We start from the raw sequence: 19506 nt of genomic DNA, 5'->3' as shown, positions 1-19506 counted from the left end.
GCAGCTTGCAGGGTTAACAAAGTAAGGAGCATGTGCAGCTTGCAGGGTTAACTAGGTAAGGAGCATGTGCAGCTTGCAGGGTTAATAAGGTAAGGAGCATGTGCAGCTTGCAGGGTTAATAAGGTAAGGAGCATGTGCAGCTTGCAGGGTTAACTAGGTAAGGAGCATGTGCAGCTTGCAGGTAAGGTAAGGAGCATGTGCAGCTTGCAGGGTTAATAAGGTAAGGAGCATGTGCAGCTTGCAGGGTTAATAAGGTAAGGAGCATGTGCAGCTTGCAGGGTTAATAAGGTAAAGAGCATGTGCAGCTTGCAGGGTTAACTAGGTAAGGAGCATGTGCAGCTTGCAGGTAAGGTAAGGAGTGTGTGTAGCTTGCAGGCTCTATGCTTCACTGCTTGCAAGCAACACTAATTTCACCACTGTACTACTTCCATGCTAGGCACCTCTGTGAGCAGAGTGGGAGAAAGCACAGTTTTTACAAGACGTGCAATTATGCTAAACTGTCAATCTTCAGGAGCGCACCGTTCGCGGCAAAATCAGGAAGCTGGTGAGTGGTGTGCTCCTGAAGATACAACTTTCGACAACTTCTGTTATTGAGATCTTCACTAGAAATTAAAAAAAATTCCGATAGGTGGTAGTCCAGGTAGTAATTCCTCATCAGGTGCTAAGGTAGTAGCTGCTCTCAGGTCCTGCTGCCTGAGGGGTCCCAAGGGCACCCCTGCCATGTAATGCTGAGCCAGCTGTAATAGTATTAGTTTTTGGTGTCATCGATGACAATTTGTTTCAGATCATAAAAAGGATTACTATTTTTCACCATAAACGACGCCACAACAGGCTGTGTCTCTTATTGCATTTAAGTGAATGCAATACCAGGTACAGCCCATTGGGAAGAGTCACATCATTTCTGAAGTATACAACAGCTGCAGGCTTATGTAGTGGGGACTGTGTTGACCAAGCATTAGATGTTGCTGTGTCATTTGTTAATGTCTTCAGTTTAGACTTTACTGTATGACTTATAAGTGATCTGCCTGTGACTGTACTTTCTAGTAATCCTCTGTGTAGTGAATGCATATTACATGTTCTGTGTAGTGAATGCATGTTGTAACCACCGATCGACCAAACCGCTGCATGACCAGCTCTACCCTCGCCTACTGTATTCTCACCCTTCCCTTGTAGATTGTGAGCCTTCGCGGGCAGGGTCCTCTCTCCTCCTGTACCAGTTATGACTTGTATTGTTTAAGATTATTGTACTTGTTTTTATTATGTATACCCCTCTTTACATGTAAAGCGCCATGGAATAAATGGCGCTATAACAATAAATAATAATAATAATGTTCGAAGTTAAAAAGTTCATTCCCCCACAAAGTCTGAGGATTCTGCTTATAGTTGAAGTGTGTAAAAGTTTAAAAAGGGAAAGAATACCGGTAGCCATTTTTTTACAAGGTAAGAAAGTTAATGAAAACCAATGAACTCTACCTTGTTTATGGCCTTTCCCCTTCTTCAGTCATGCAGCTATAGCTACCTATGTCAACACCTTCCTGCAGTACGGTACAAGTACGAGTACACAAGCCATTCACTCATTACCTGAAGTTGTATCACAAACAAACAGTAGATGAACCGGACAGACTAGACTAGAGGGATAACTACAGGGAACTGAATCATCTGAATGAGACCCATATTTGATATTGAAAGAAACATTAGAGGAACTAATTTGATTTTTGACCCTGTCAGATAATCTGGCAAAATATGGACTTGGTCATTACTCTGGAAGCTGCACAATTTCTTATATAGTATAGAGTTTTCCCAATGTCCATGGTGATGCATGTATGATTTATGTCATCACTGTGTGCTGGGATAGTAGGAATATTGGTTAGGCACCCAAGGGTTAGCCATAGTTGGCCAAGATGTAACAATCATGTGGATTTACAGTTTTCATGGAAGAGAATCTACAGGTTACACAAGATCTTCTTATGGGATAGTCATAGTTGCCGTCTCGTGCCCATACAAGTACAGCTCACTGTAATGTTCTGGTCTACAATTGTAGGGGACAATTCTATTCTCTTACCTACTGGCACAGGCAATCAATTGAATACATCTTTACACAGAGAGAAACCTTTTGACTTTGAATATGCATTTTGTTTTTGCTGGTCTTCGTTTTTAGCACTAGCCAACCACTAGAATTCCCAATCTCATACATCAAGCTCAACCCAGTGCCAATTTCCATGCACCAGTGCATTGTGCTGTGATATTGAGGCCAACTCTCCTACCAACATTGTCTTTAGGAGGCAATTGCTATCTCATAAGGGGCATCCTGTGATTCCTGTAGCTGGCTAGTGTGGAGTGGGCTACTGACAACATGTCAAACTGGTCCTGGAGGACTAAGTGAATCTTTGTCAGATCAGGAAGGAACACTGTGTACTGCATTGTAGTGTGGGATATTAGCAGTGGGCAACGGAACTCTGTTACTCTGCAACTGTACTGAATGTCATTGTTGTTCCGTTTGTAAAGAAACCAAGAATTGAGCCTCTGCCTTATGCAGATGAAATGGCTAAAAAAATGCATGCTGATTATCAGATGTTGGAGAATGTTATCAAGAACTCAAGTAAAGTGGTTTTTAAACTTTTTAAAACAGTTGTTGGTCTCCTTGATTCATCGCATGAAGGTAAGGTCCCCATTCCATCATAACGCTCGTGGCCTAAAAAGGGTAACAAATTCCAATAAAGCACATGCACACTCAGGGGCACCGTAGCAGAATGTTTAGGGATGTGGAAAGTGATGTCGACCAGATCCCTCCCTTACATATCCATAACTTAGAATGCTAGGGTCTCCGTATATCACCCCATAGAGGCTGTGCGAATGGCTTTGTCCCTAAGCTCAGTTCTAATAAGTTTTATATTTTATGCAATTGACCGAAAAAAATATTCATACCCAGTGAACTTTTCAACATTTTTTCACATTACACCCACAAGATCTCTGGAAATGGACTTGTAACCTTGAGAATGTTGATATTTTTCAACAATATTGGTTCTCAAGTCCAAAGTTTTCTTTTCCTTGCTCTATTTTCCATGCTTAGTGTGGCGCACACAGACACACAATGCAAAGATTGAGAGTCAAATTCTCCCCTTTTTACCTGGTTTCAGGTATGATTGTCATATTGTCCACACCTGTTACTTGCCACAGGTAAGTTTGAACGAGCATCACATGCTTGAAACAAAGTTGTTTACCCACAACTTTGGAAAGGTAGCAACAATTTTCATTTTATGGAACAATTTAATGTCACAGATGGTAACACTTTCATCCATAACTGTATATATGAACAGTTTGAACCATTTTGATGAATTTGGAGCAAAAAAAAAAATTTGCAAACACCAAAATATATAAAAAGGCAACTTAAAAAAAATGCAATTTATGAATCAGGCCCTCTATCTTCCTATCACATATCGTTATTTTGTCAACCTATATAGCGTATGTCCTAGGCAGTGCGCACTGACATATGAGTCAACGCAGGCTGGCTAATGCTTTACATAACATGTGCCCAATACTTCATACAGGACAGACAGTGTCCTGCTCATGCACTGTTATCTACAATACAATCTATGCCAGTATAGAAGATAAAAGAGAGCAACGGGGGCTGGAATACATTACTTGGCATGTGCCGCATGCAGCATAGAATAGACCTGGCTTTGATGTTGAAGGCTTTTTCTCCTTCCCGTAATCCTTGATTAACAAGGTTAACTACATCATCCGGTGTGATGTTCCCTCTGTGGAGACAAGAGTGGTACAAGGACAATAACTTGTTATTAATGCAGTCCGGCTAGTGGGAAAGTCTATGGTAATGGTAGACACTAGGTGGCGCTGTGGATGTTGGTCTTCACTGCCTCTGTTAGGCTAGTTTCCCATTAGCGGCCGGCATGCGGCCTGCGTACCTATCTTTAACATTAGGTACGCAGGTCGTGCGGCTGTATGCGGATGCTTCCGCATGCGTTGTTTTGACGATGCGGGGAAAAAAAATTGCTACAAGCTGCGTTCTACGCTGGTCGCCGCATCGTCAAAACGACGCATGCGGAAGCATCTGCATACAGCCGCACGACCTGCGTACCTAATGTTAAAGATAGGTACGCAGGCTGCATGCCGGCTGCATGCAGAATTAGGCGGAGCTAGCGGCGGAGGTGCGGCCGAAGGCGGGGCTTCACGGAGGAAGTCCGCAGCCCTCCGCAGCTCATGCAAACGCTGATGTGAAACCGGCCTTAGATACAGGGATTTGTATTGTAGACCAATAGTTATATAACTAGGGAAAAAATTTGAATATAGCAGAATAATGCCACCCAGGTACCCTTTCCCTCTGCATGAAGTGATACTTTTATAACATCTTTCAAGGGTGTTTTATAGGTCTGAACTAGACTTACAGGTAGCTACCTATAGATGACACTACAGAGACAGTTTTATTCCTTATGATGAGCTAATATTCATATTTAAAGAGAATCTGTCACCCTATTTTGCTATGTAATCCGATGGCACCATAATGTAGGAGCAGAGTTCCTGAATTCTGTGATGTATCACTTACTGGGCTGTATTTTGCTGTTTCAATAGAATCAGTGTTTTATCAGCAGGAGATTGTCACTACATGACAACTGACCTTTTTCCTCCTAGTCCAACCTCATGCCCAGCACTGACTAGCAGCTGTCACTATACAATGTAAAGATTTCCTACCGCAGATGGATCACAAGGAGAACTAATACGCAGAAGCAATGTGATAGGAAACTATAGGCCGCCAGCTATAATGTCTAAAATTTAAAGGGAATCTGGGAAATTTTAGAAGATGGTGAACATATCATCATGAATCTTTAGGATATGTCTATAATGCGGTGATGGCTCTCTTCCCCATTAGGTGAGCTATGGACCCTGCAATCTAAAAAAAACATCACTTACTCCTTCTGTCCCCATGGGATTGGGTCCACTTTGGAATTGGCCATAAGATGAGGGCTGTATCTGACCTCCACATACACCACCCCTTCCTTTGCTTTCATTTCGACAAATTCATAAGCGACCCTCTTAATGGCATCTCTGTCACCTCTACAAGAAGAAACAAATCGATCATTCATCATCACAGTGAAACATATTTTATAGGGATTATATATGGAAAGACAAAACACAAGTTGTATCTGACATTACAGCTCAGTTGCCGCCGCCGCTTGCTCTTTGTCTCAGATGGGTGAAAATAACATGAGAATGGCAAAAGCTGCAAAATTTTAGCGAAGCCTCGATTTTCATCAAAATTATGCGACTTTTCAAAGTGTTTGACACCAGAATACTGGCATAAAAGCTTTCATGAATCAGGCTCTATGTGTGGACATACCCAAAGGATTTGTTCACACTCATTCTTTTTGCTGAGTTTTTAGAATGAAAACCAAACGGAATCTCTTGAAGTCCCCCTCAAAAACTTAGTTTCTGCTCAGTTCCCCTTTAAAAACTCAGCAAAAAGGCTCAGTGTGAACACACCCCAATGAGGAATGTACTAATTACTGAGACATCTACAAACATTCCTTATGAGGCTCATCAAGAGGTCTGGAGAAGTCAGATCGTATTGTGTCATTGTTTGGGGGTTTCTCATTCTCAAGGGAAATAGCCTATTTTCACATCGCATGATGGAGGCCCAGTCATCAACGATAATCGGCTTGTGATGAAGAATCATGAGCCAAACCTGATGTTCTAAAAAATATATTTTTAATTTCCTGCGTGAGCCAACTAAAATCCAATTTTTCATCATAAAACTTTGGAGTGCTGCCTCCATTTGGTTCATGTAATTTTTTATAAATAACATGATCGATATTACAGATAGCGTACACCTTACATGTATGTCAGGTGTGGGATGTGCATGTATTGAGCACAATCAGGAGTTGAGCCTGCATCAGTTGAAGCGCCCCCAGACACAGGGCCACAGGTTACTCGGTACCGGTCCTCTGTCTCAGTTCTGGGGTTGTCACGGTGGCTGGACCCGGTCCGTGACCCTGCTAAGGGGCGTCCAATGAAAGGTGATACGAGTCTGTCAAGGTTTCGTGACGCCACCTGTGGTATTCGGTCAGGGTAACCGACACTGCTTGGGGCCCACTGGGGTGAGGTGATGGCAGCTAGATGGTATACCTTCCCACAGGTGAAGTATGTCCCCAGGGCTTCCCAGTAAGGTGGATAGTGATGGTGCAGACAATAACGAGGACACAGGGTTGCAGCCTCTTTACTGATGACTTCGGGATCCTCAATCCAGAGCACAGTTAACAGGGCTGTCTGAGACCGGCCGGTCCGAAGGCACATCCAGAGTTCCCTTTGCAGGTGGAAATCGTTGCCTACCACTAGCGCCTGTGTGTTGTAGTGCTTCCCTGCTGAGCATTCGGGATAGTCCTCACAACTTCTGTTTTCATTCTTTCTATTCTCCGTCCCCCAGGTTTGTTATGGCTAGGACGCACCCGTATGACGTGAAGGCTCGGAGCTCTTCCGGGACCCTAGAGATGCCCCTCTCCACACGTTGCCCCCTATGTCTGCTTAGGTGATGTAAGGTAGACAGCCAACCTATAATTAACTGTCCTGCGGTATTTGAAGTAAGGCATAAAGTCAGTTACTTCCTTGGTGTTCCGGGCACCGGCTACGCGCCTCAGTATTATGTTGCCGTTCTCCGGGCACGACTCCTACTGGCTCTCCTTTGTGCTTTGATCTCGTTTCTCACTGTCCACAATATCCTTCGCTTCGTGTCCTTTCTTAGGATACCGCCGCAAGGTAGTGCAGGCGCGGTTCCGTAACGTTCTGCCTTGTCGCTAGGTACCTGCCAGGTTCCCACGCCTGACAGGGACCCCCCTGAATCTTCCCCCCCGCAACACTCCCTGCCACGGGATGTTGCCTGAACAAAACCCAGTGTCAGCTTCTGACTAACTTCCTATCCAACCCCTAGTTTTACCAGTGTGAGGAGTGGCCTAATAAATAAAACCTTTTGCTCCCCCTAGTGGCCGGAGTGTGAAGTGTAATGTGTGCTGGTGATACCTGGTCAGATGAACTCCTTTAGTGCCATCAGACATACCATCACTCCCCTTAGTGGCAGAGTGATACTACTGCAATGACCAGGTCTCTGGGGCGCTGCACATACATACCGGGTGCTAGCTGTGTTATAGAGATAGCACCTGCCTCTTTCAGCAGCCACCAGAGCTACCTGCAATCACTGCTGTATTACCACTAAAAAGAACCTATAAGCAGGTTTTCCCAATATACACTAAAGCCAACCACCCTTAACTCCTCCTGTACCACAGTCCAGCAATGTGTATTTAATCCCCCAACTCCTCCTGCATATCCAAAAAAAACACCTTGTATCATTCTCCCAGGCAGTAGGCTATTGAACGTGGTCCAGTCTAGTCCGATGGGCATTGTTTGTCTTTGCCTGTCGCCTCCTTTATCCCCACTTTTGTGCCTCCTGCCTCAATTCACGTGGATGATCCATCCTACATCATTCCTACAGAGCTAGAAATCTCACACCTCTGCAGTTGAAGCACAGGTCTATACAGCCACACATTGCTCTACCCTGCAAGTCCTATAATGAGCATGTGCTGGTACTAGCAGAGCAGTCATGATGGTGTCTGTATAGTGCTGTGGAAATTAATGGCGCTCTATAAGCGAGTAAAAAAAATAAATAAAAAATATGGAAGGCCCCTTTCGCTGTCATACCTGTCACAGGTTGGCCTTCCTACGAGATCGTTAAATGATATGAAGGTTGCAATACTGTGGTGTTGTAGTATATAGTACAAACAATAAAAAAAAAATGCAAATTCAGGCTTAAAATATGGACAAAAATGTAAATTAAATAAGAAAGTTTGAATCCCCATACAAAAATAAAGGGGAAAAAATGTGATATCACCAATTGCGCAAAGTCCAATCTATCAAAATATAAAATTACTTAAGTCATGCGGTAACCATCATGTAGAAGAAAAATAAAAATGCCAGAATTGCTGTTTTTTTGTCACCTCACCTCACCTCCTGTAAAAAAAGAAAAAAAAAAAAGAAAAAGGGTTCAGTACTCCGGTCGTGACTAAGGACTCATAATGGGAAATTCATCAAAGTGTTTTTTCCAGAAAGCTTGAGGAAAACACTGAAAACTTTTGCAACTTATGGTGTTTTCAAGCCAGTTTCAAGCAGCTCTGCAAAAATGGGCAGAGCAGGACAAAGCTGGGGTGGGACAGTACGTGGCTATGCCTGCCCGTCATGTTAATCAATCGCCAGAAATGTTACTCCAGTCCCTGACTTACGTGATATTTCTGGCATGGTGCATGAAGATACATGCCACTGATGAGATGCGCCAAATTCATTAAATGACAAGTGCGGCCCTCGTTAAGACCAGTGTACAAAATGCCAGTCTTTTGGAAACCTGTTAGCTGTACATTACTTTCTGATGGATTTTACAACTTAAAAGCTTTTAATCTGAAGAATCCGAGTGCTTTTTCCCATGTGCCCACAAAGCTAGTAAAGTCCTGCTTATGGCTGCCATATTGGCTACTGTTACTGTATCTCATCCCAAGCACAGTTGGGCCTCCAGCTTGTCCGAGCCTTCACCTTATTAAATTTTCCTGTGTTTTCCTTTATATCAATAACCCCAGAAGATTACACAAAAACAAACGAAGAATTCGCCTGAGGACGCCTTTTCTTCACTGACTATTGGGATCAGCGTTCATTGCACAATCTGGGAACATCTGGTATATAAATGGCTACACATGGGGGAAGACAAATTAGAAATTGTAATGACAGGAAGCTGGCGGAGGCCTGCGAGTGACTCACGCTATGGCAGGCATGTAATGGTTGAATTTGCCCAGAAATTCTGTCAGACTTAGAGGTTCATCATATGATATGACCTTAAGGAGTCCTTCCACCGTGTCCGCTGGGATTTTGATCTGCCTTCTCCTGCATGAAGGTAAATTACACATTATTAGAAATATAATAAAAAACACAAGGACAGCTACAACAGCTCTATAGTAGGAGAATCCTCACAGACAGCACCTCATATCTTAGCTCCATACCAAAGATTAATATGGACCTCCATTAAGATGTTGGTTTTGCTACCCTGTACAAAAGAGTTTGGTATTCGTTTTCCCAATCCATGTCCTTTTAAATTACTCCTGGGCCAATTCCTATCTCCTTTGTTTGCCAAGATATATACTTTCTGTGGAGAGGGAAGTCCTGCACAAGTTCTAGAAAAAAACCTTTTTGATAGTGAGGGTGATCAATGAGCGGAACAGGCTGCCACAAGAGGTGGCGAGTTCTCCTTCAATGGAAGTCTTCAAACAGAGGCTGGACAGACATCTGTCTGAGATGGTTTAGTGAATCCTGCATCGAGCAGGGGGTCGGACATGATCACCCTGGAGAACCCTTTCAACTTTATCATTCTATGATTCGATGAGTTCTCACTGTTGAATAAGAAAATAGAAGGAAAATCCAGGAACATGTCTCCTCACCCATCGACGCCATCGTGGTCGCATGGCCTGCTTCTGAACTTAAAGTACACATGATTTAGCTCAGCTTCCTCTCTGCTGTGAGTATGACATGAGGAGCTTTACAAAAATTGGATTAATATCAATAAAAAACAGGTAGAATTATGGCATATGCAGGACATCCTAGTCCATTCTTCAGCTCAGTATCAATTTAGTCTACAGGTAAAGAACAACCCGAGAGAGACTGGGACATGCTGTCTGGCAACCATATAAAACAGCTGTGGCTTTTAATCAATTTATCAATAGTAACCCACCAAGCCTCTAATAAGTTGTGAAGCAAAAAGTAAAAATGAAGCTGGAAAGCTGAGAAGGAAATAAGATAGTCCGGTTATTGCATACTTCTACCTGCGAAAAATCAACTTATTATTACAAGACTGTTCTGTGAGTTAAGGAAGGACAGCCCTGTGTAAATGTTCCCTTGATTTAAAAAGCATTTCCTTCCCCAATACCCATCATTAAAGGGGCTATCCAGAAGTATTAAATGTTTTACACTATGGGCCAAAAAACTAACAGGCAGATAGTTGCTACTACCTGCCTGTTGTGCCCGGCGCCATTCTCTGCCATCAAATAGTGGTCACAGACTGCTCCTCATGGTGGTTCTGCGGCTTCTGCTGACATCATGTTGGAGCAGCGGCTTCTCATCCACTCTGCTGTTTATGGGGCGTGACTGCCAACGTGATGCTGATTGACAGCCGGCTCTCCACTGCCTAAATGATGGAATTCGGCTGTCAATCAGCATGACGCCAGAAGTCACGTGCCGTTAACATAGTAGCCCGGAAGAACATCGGCTCTTTTGAGATGGAGCAGCTGAATAACCGGCAGGAGCAGTCGGTGACCTCCCTGAGCTGGTGCCGGGTTGAACAGGTAGGTAGTTGCTTCTGTTAGCAACTACCTACCTTTTTTTTTTACTATGACCTAAAAACTAACAACTGTAACTTGGTTAATAAAGTGTAGAGCATTTTATAGTTGAAATAAATTCTATATTTTTTTTTCCTTTTCAGTTTCTAAATTATTACTACTTTCAGATTGTATGTTTTAATATGGTGGTGTGTGTGGTTGTTCTTTAATACATAAAAATATTAACTATTACCAATATACAGCATGATTAGATTATTACTTTGCAAAATGGATGATTGTCTCTGGTTTGAAGCTTCCATCCAGGTGAACATGAAGCTCAACCTAAAGAAAAGGAAAACAGAAAAAAAAATAAACAAACATAAGTCAAAAAGTTCATAAATAAAACAAATTGTACTCGAAATTTCACACAGAGACTCCCTTCCCATAGTTGAAAACACAATACCATTGTGCATTATAAGTATGGGATCACAATCTTCAAATTGGACCCTTCTCCCACGATGGATACCTTTTATAGATTTAGACCAATGGGAAACCTGGACTACCTGATGCTAGAACAAACATATTTTGGAGCTTTGAGATTTGTAGTACGGTAATATATATATATATATATATATATATATATATATATATATATATATATATATATATATATGTGTGTGTGTATATATATATATATGTATATATGTATATACACACATACAGAATAGACCAAAAGTTTGGACACACCTTCTCATTTAAAGATTTTTCTGCATTTCCATGACTATGAAAATTGTACATTCACACTGAAGGCATCAAAACTATGAATTAATACGTGTGGAATTATATACTTGACAAAAAAGTGTGAAACAACTGAAATTATGTCATATTCTAGGTTCTTCAAAGTAGCCACCTTTTGCTTTGATGAAAAATAAGAGTATTTTATTGGCCCATGTGGCGACGTTTCAGTCCAAAGTGTGGACCTCTCTCAAGCTTGAGAAAGGTCCACACTTTGGATTGAAACGTCGCACATGGGCCAATAAAATACTCTTATTTTTCTACTGGAGTGCTGCCTTCATCTTTCTGGACAATAGCATGAGGTTTGGTATATACCTGGAAGGATTTTTTGCACCCTCTGTCTTCTTTTGGTGCTGCTTTTTGTTATATATATATATATATATATATATATATATATATATATATATATATATATATATATATATATATATAATTTATTACAGACCAAAAGTTTGGACACACCTTCTCATATAAAGATTTCTCTGCATTTTCATGTCTATGAAAATTGTAAATTCAAACTGAAGGCATCAAAACTATGAATATATATATATATATTTTTTTTTTTTTATTAGAAAAAAAAGGGAAAACAGCACAGCACTTTGTAAAGGTATTTTGTCTGGTGCTGTTCCAAGTCTTTTCACTATATATATATATCTACTATATAATTGTCTAAGGGTCACTTCCGTCTGTCTGTCTTTCTGTCACGGATATTCATTGGTCGCGGCCTCTGTCTGTCAAGGAAATCCAAGTCGCTGATTGGTCGCGGCAAAACAGTCACGACCAATCAGCGACCGGCACGGTCCAGCGGAAAAATGGCCGCTCCTTCCTCCCTGCAGTCAGTGCCCGCTCCGTACTCCTCTCCAGTCAGCCCTCACACAGGGTTAATGCCAGCGTTAATGGACCGAGGTGTAACGCACTCCATTAACGCTGCTATTAACCCTGTGAGACCAACTTTTTACTATTGATGATGCGTATGCGGCATCAATAGTAAAAAGATCTAATGTTACAAATAATAATAATAAAAAAAGGTTATTCTCACCCTCCGCCGTCGCGTGCTCTCCTCGGCAGTGCAAGCAGCAGGTTCCAGGGCCAAGGATGGTATGCAAGAAGGACCTTCCATGATGTCACGGTCATGTGACCGCGACGTCATCACAGGTCTTGCGCTCATCCAACCCTGGGACCGGAAGCTGCCGCGTGCACCACACACAGGTGACAGGACTACAAGGGCTCCCTTGGAAGGGGAGTATGTTTATTTTTTATTTTAACTCTTTTTTAACCTGTTACATACATGTCTGGGAAATATACTACGTGGCTGGGCAATATACTTCGTGACTGGCCAATATACTACGTGACTGGGCAGAATACTACGTGGCTGTGCTGTATACTACGAGGCTCTGTGCTGTATACTACGTTGCTATGCAATATACTACGTCGCTTGGCAATATACTACGTGACTGCAATATACTACGTGGCTCTGTTCTGTATACTACGTGACTGGGCAATATACTACGTGACTGGGCAATATACTACGTAGCTGGGCAATATACTACGTGGCTGGGCAATATACTACGTAGCTGGGCAATATACTACGTGGCTCTGTGCTGTATACTACATGGCTGTGCAATATACTACGTAGCTGGGCAATATACTACATGGCTGGGCAATATACTACATGGGCTGGGCAATATACTACGTGGGCTGTGCAATATACTACGTAGACATGCATTTTCTAGAATACTCGATGCGTTAGAATCGGGCCACCATCTAGTAACATAGTATATATATATATTTTTTTTATTATTATTTATTTATTTTTTAAATATATATCTTTTAATTTTCAAACTGCCACTAGGAACAGCTGCCACAATCCCTAAATAAGCAGGGTTCTTCTGATTGTACTGGCACAGTATGACTGGACACCACGTGCCACAAAACGGGTGAGGATATCCACACAAGCATAACCTGCAAAAAGGCTAATGAAGGAAACAATGACAGACATTGAAAAGCCCGAAAACAAAAGAAAATTACAGGACATTTGGAAGCATTGTCATCAAGACCAGTGACACTAAAGCTGGCAGTACACATTAGATTAAAATGGTTTGACGAACAATTGTTCAATCTGTGATGGCCCCATACACAAGTCAGATTGGCCGATAAGCTCCACTATTCAATGCAGCCAGTACCGATCAAGTAGAAAATCCAACAATTAATTAATGTTTCAAGAGATTACGAGAGTTTGTTGATGGGTCACTACATTCTAAGTCGGCCATTTACATTAACTTTAATTTTATGTGTATGAGCACCTTAAAGTTGTCCCAAGACCAAATTTTAATCATGAGATCTTGGAATAATAATACGTTCCACAATTAGATTTGTTTAAAAAAAACATGTTACTGCGTTGAGATAATTTTGTCAATGTGTCTCTGCTATGTACTGTGTAATGGCCGTGTTTGACTGTACAGGGACATGGTCTCATCATGCCACCGCTCCTGGGCAGGGAAGGAAGCAAAAGAGTATACAGACAGGACACCATGGAGTTCGCAGCTGCTGCTTTCTATAAGGCAAAAGATTTCCCTGCCTTTTAAAAACATGTTTTACCTCTGTAGGGATTCATTCTCTCAGGTAGGCATTAGGTAGCGTTCATACAGGCAATGCTGTTTGGTCCAAACAGGTGCAGTTTTATTGCTTTCATTAACCTCTAAGAGATTTAAAACCAAAACCGCTTCTTCTGGTCACAAAGGTATCACAACAAATAAACAGTTCATGCTGCAGACACATATATACAGATTACAGCCCTTTTCTCACAGAGCAAACTTCATACACAGAAGAGGTACGATTCCCCTCGATATCCCCTTCAGCCCGAGCTCCAGCAAATTCTATCACACAGACTGCTCAACTTTCCTAGCTGTTTCATGTAGTCTCCAATCAGAGAGAGACTCTGGCTTGTCTCTCTACAAGCTACAGCTTACATTTTGGCTGGACACTCACCAGCTTCAGCACACTCGATTCTGCTCAATCCAACAGACTGACACAAACCGAGTTAACACTGGCCAGGGGTCTTATTCAAGTTAGATGCATCTACTCTAGACCTGCAGTGCTAGGATTTAACCCAGTCCTACCTGGCTTTGCTACACCTCACAGAGAATCAGCATTGGTCACATGCTGCCATGTCTTGTGTAGATTTTTCTTTCTGCAAAAATGCTTTTTAGCCTAAAATAAATGCATTTAGGTAAAAAAAAATGCCCCTTTAATTCATAATTCAGTTGTCCCTAGCCTCAATTTCCCTAAATATCTCCATGATAGAACTGGGCATAGAGTAATGACTATGATGAATGACCTCCAGGAATAAAGTATGACCTTAATAATCTGTTTTTGTCAAAATAACATTTTCTCCAAAAGAATTTCACTAAGATTTATTCCCTGTAAGATCTATATTAAAATGTTGTGTGAGCATCTGGCTGCCAAATTACAATTGCTTGATCTGGTTCCACCTTCTCATTGGGGAATACAGCTCTGCCATCATAACTATATCCCAAAGAGGAAATTGACTTCTCCATCCATTTGGAGGCCCAAAGTTTCCATCATGAGAATTGCTGCTTACCCTAAGGTCATATTACTTTTCCCACTAACAAAAACAGCTGGCTTCCTCTATCCCAGGAGGCATAACTTCACAATGTCTCATATACATAACATTACGAAGGATGAATCTGGTGGTTCGGTCCTATGTGAAGAATCTAACCTGCATTCTCTTGAGGGAGGACAACTGTTTGGAGTCAAGGGGAAAGGTAAAGGGGCAAAATTAGGGCATATTTTTTGATACACAGTGCCCTGAAAAAGTGTTCATAACCTGTGAACTTTTGCACATTTTTTTCACGTTACACCCACAAACAAATGTATTTTATTGGGATTTTATGTGATATTCCAACACTAAGTATCAAGTATTTGTGAAGTGTAAAGGAAATGATACTTGGTTTTCTTATTATTTTAAAACTATAAATTTGAAAATTGTGACTTGCATTTGTATATTTATTCTCAGTATAATGAAAGCTGTTCTATGAAGGCCTCAGTGGTTTATTTAAAAACACTATGGATCAAACAGCATCATGAAAACCAAAGAACACACCAGACAGGTCAGGGATAAAGTTGTGGAGAAGAGTAAAGCAGGGTTAGGTTATAAAAAATAAAACAAGCTCTAAATATCTCACAGAGCACTGTTCAATCCATCATCCAAAAATGGAAGGAGTATGGCTCAACTGAAAACCTACTAAGACATGGTCCCCCACATAATATGATGTCCTAAGCAAGTAGAGGACTAAATAGAGAAGCAGCCAAGAGGCTAAGAGATCCAGAGCTGAGCTGGGAGAATTTGTCCACAGGACAAGTATAAAGGTACCGTCACACTAGACGATATCGCTAGCGATCCGTGACGTTGCAGCGTCCTCGCTAGCGATATCGTCCAGTGTGACAGGCAGCAGCGATCAGGCCCCTGCTGTGCTGTCGCTGGTCGGGGAAGAAAGTCCAGAACTTTGTTTCGTTGCTGGACTCCCCGCAGACATCGCTGAATCGGCGTGTGTGACACCGATTCAGCGATGTCTTCGCTGGTAACCAGGGTAAACATCGGGTTACTAAGCGCAGGGCCGCGTTTAGTAACCCGATGTTTACCCTGGTTACCATCGTTAAAGTAAAAAAAACAAACGCTACATACTTACCTACCGCTGTCTGTCCTCGGCGCTGTGCTTCTCTGCTCTGGCTGTAAGCACAGCGGCCGGAAAGCAGAGCAGTGACGTCACCGCTCTGCTTTCCGGCTGCCCGGCGCTCACAGCCAGAGCAGAGAAGCACAGCGCCGAGGACAGACAGCGGTAGGTAAGTATGTAGCGTTTGTTTTTTTACTTTTAGGATGGTAACCAGGGTAAACATCGGGTTACTAAGCGCGGCCCTGCGCTTAGTAACCCGATGTTTACCCTGGTTACCGGGGGCCTCGGGATCGTTGGTCGCTGGAGAGCTGTCTGTGTGACAGCTCTCCAGCGACCAAACAGCGACGCTGCAGCGATCCGGATCGTTGTCGGTATCGCTGCAGCGTCGCTTAGTGTGACGGTACCTTTAGTCATATATTCCACAAATCAGGCCTATGTGGCACAGTGGCAAGAACAAAGCCATTTTTTAAAAGCAAGCTATAAAGAGTCTCTTTTGCAGTTTGTAAACAGCCATGTAGGGCACATTGCTAGCATGTGGAAGAAGTGCTCTGGTCAGATTTAAATCAAAGTAGAGCTTTTTGAGCTAAATGCAAATTCTTATGTGTGGGGAAAACTAATTCTGCACATCATCCTGAAAACATCATCCCCAAAGTCAAACATGGTGGTGGCAGAATCATGCTTTGGGAAGCTTTTCTTCAGCAGGGACAGGGAAGCTGGTCAGAATAATGGGAAGATAGATGGAGTTAAATGTAGGATGAAACCTATTAGGCTGCATTCTCATGATGTGCTTTTGTTGAGCTTTTAATGTAGCAGAATTTCTGCACCAATTATTTAAATTAGGTTACTTGAATTTTGTTATTGCATTTTTGTGTGTGTTTTTAGCATGTTTTTAACACTGCAGTTTGTCTATTGTTGATGTGTCATGCTTTAAATAAAGCTTTGTTTTTATACTTCCTGGCATTTAGCTTTGACAAAACTTTATTGATATACTTAGATGAAGATTACCTGCATTTTTTATGTGTTTCTGCCACGGAAACGCACTTAAAACACACGTGCGTTTTTTTTTACTGTGGAATGTGCGGAATTTCTGCCCCTTATGCAAGTCTATGTGGAAATTTCATACAGAAAACTCAGTGTATCTGTATTATCCCAGTACCTGATCTACAGCTCCTCAGTGAAACATTTGTTGAGTGGCAGTGGATTTGATCCATTGTGCCAGAACTACTTTGGTCCATGTGATTTAGGAGATGTAGTACATTGCATGTGGTACACTGAGGATTCATAAAGGCTACGTTCACATTAGCGTTGTACGGGGCAGCGTCGGGCGCAGCCACGGCGACGCATGCATCATGCGCCCCTATATTTAACATGGGGGGGTGCATGGACATGCGTTGTCTTGCGTTTTGTGACGCATGCGTCATTTTGGCGCAACTGTCGGCGCAGAGGACGCTGCATGGTGCAGTTTTTTCTGCGCCAAAAATCATGCAAAAATAAACGCATGCGTCACAAAAAACTGCATTGTGCATGCGTTGTGCGTTGCGTTGTGTCACCGACGCTGCCCCACACAACGCTAATGTGAACGTAGCCTTAGGTGATTAATCTCACAACAAGCAGCCATGCAAACGGCTGGGAGAAGCCTCCCAGCTCAGTGCACACACTTCCTGTGAGCCAGGCCAAACTAGTCAAGGCAGACAGAGGAAGGAAGCTCCACTGCTCCCTGAATCCATTGCAGTCCACAGTGAGGGGACACCATTGGCCAAATAATCACCACCACAAAGAAGTGAAGCCTAAAGCCGGGATCACACATAAGCGAGATTCGGCCGAGTCTCGCAGGTGAAAACCCAGCTCTGGCGCCGGCACTCCGGAGCGGAGCGTGCAGCCGCACAGCAATAAATGGTGCCGCACGCTTCGTTCCGGAGAGTGCCAGAGCTGGGTTTTCACCTGCGAGACTCGGCCATATCTCGCGTATGTGAGATCCTGGCCTAACACAGGGAGGAGAGATAAGGCTGAGCAAGCGCCCTCCTGTCTACTGTGCTTCTATCCGTCATGTCTTCAACACCACAAATTTTGTCCTACCAAACCCCTGCTAGGGCCAAAACTGTGAGTAACTCCATACTATCACTGTGTAACCACAGGGGGCCAACTCGTGAAGGTCCCGCCATCAGTGTAGCAGTATATATACACTGTGCATAATATTTCCCTCAAATAGCAAGTGAAACGAACCGTGCTCCAGCAGCCCTGAGAGGCCCTAAATTTGCTTGTTTCATAAGAAGAAGCCACCTTCTTTCACACGCATAATAAGCAGTGTAACCTATACTGTGAACTATCATCACTTTGCCTTTAAGTGAGAGAGACTGTACTCTGTTTTCTCACTTAGTAAAGTGTTACATTTACAAGTTCACCCCTGTGCCTGGCTGCTTGAAATTGCACAAACAACAGGGTCGCTCCAGCACCCAGACATCACCACTACAGGAGGGCCCCCAGGGGGTCCTATACATCTCCTTAAGTGCTACCTCCCGCTATTCACAATTGTTGTTGAAAGTATTTAGAGGTCCAGGGACCCATTTCAGCTACCAGTGAAACTACATCTCCCAGCTGGCCCCTCTGCAACATCTGGGCCTCACAATTGGCTCACCACATACCCGTATGAGAAATTGACATGCTGCAAATTTGAAACACTCACCGCAAGTCAGTTTATGCTGCGTTAAAAACAAACAACAAAAAAAAAACAGTGGGCATGACATTTCTATAAATCCCATCCACTTTGCTGGAACTGGAAGATGCTGTGTTTTTGATATAGCAAAAATACGCAGCGCACTGAAAGCTTATCGCGGGAACCTAGCCTTAGAGACCGCAAAGGACTTTACACTGGGTCGTAGGTTCACCATCCAGCAGGGCAACGACCCTAAACACACTGCCAGAGCTACAATTGAGTGGTTTTGATTAAAACATATTCATGTGTGTGAATGGCCCAGTCACAGTCCAGGCCTAAATCCAATTGAGAATCTGTGGAAACGCTTGAAAATTGCTCTTCACGGACGTCTCCATGCAATCTCACTGTACTAGAGCGAGTGTGCAAGGAAGAATGGGCAAAAATGTCAGCCTCTAGATCAGTGGCCCCCAACATTTTTTACCTTGAGAGCCACATTGCGCTCTGAGAGACGGTTGCCAGCCACAATTTGGGCGAAGAAATTATAAAAGCAATATTGCGACCAATAATGGATAACTAGTTATCACTGGGGTTAATGGCGCTCTGACTTTGTGCGGCTGCTGCACTGATAACCAGCTACTGGGAGGAAATTAACTTTATTCTTCCTAGCAGCCTCAGGCTTTCAGTCTTATAGACACGGCTGGTGCTTCAGTCACCGCTCACTGAGCGGCGGCTGTATCCGCATCCCAACACTGACTGTCGGCTCTGCAGTGCATCGGTACAAAAGCGCCTGTCAGTCAGTGTCGGGGTGCTGTTACAGCCGCCGCTCACTATGCACCGAGTGATCAGTCATTAAATTGCAGTTTCAGACCTTGATATATAGGAATGTGTGAATAAGGCCTTAGGCTGAATTCATCTGTCCGTGTTTCACATTCCGAGCACAGACTGCGATGTAGAGTAACCGTGGGTCTCCCAAACTCGATAGCTTCATAGGTATATACAAATCCACCAATGC

The 19506-nt window shown here is 42.9% G+C and overlaps 1 protein-coding gene across 2 annotated transcripts in view; it reads right to left on the bottom strand.

The window, feature by feature from the left end:
• The window catches only part of ADA (adenosine deaminase), a 76024-nt gene that overhangs the window by 24073 nt on the left and 32445 nt on the right, over positions 1-19506 (bottom strand). For both annotated transcript variants that reach the window (XM_069751246.1, XM_069751247.1), the window contains exons 2-5: positions 10633-10694; positions 8806-8928; positions 4927-5070; positions 3643-3758 (exon numbers count right to left, since the gene is read on the bottom strand). In XM_069751246.1, the coding sequence (XP_069607347.1) occupies positions 3643-3758; positions 4927-5070; positions 8806-8928; positions 10633-10694 (445 nt within the window). The remainder of the gene's footprint in view (positions 1-3642; positions 3759-4926; positions 5071-8805; positions 8929-10632; positions 10695-19506) is intronic.

The sequence above is a fragment of the Ranitomeya imitator genome, chromosome 2 (assembly GCF_032444005.1).
Source record: "Ranitomeya imitator isolate aRanImi1 chromosome 2, aRanImi1.pri, whole genome shotgun sequence".
NCBI lineage: Eukaryota > Metazoa > Chordata > Amphibia > Anura > Dendrobatidae > Ranitomeya > Ranitomeya imitator.
This window is presented reverse-complemented; position numbering and strand designations above follow the sequence as displayed.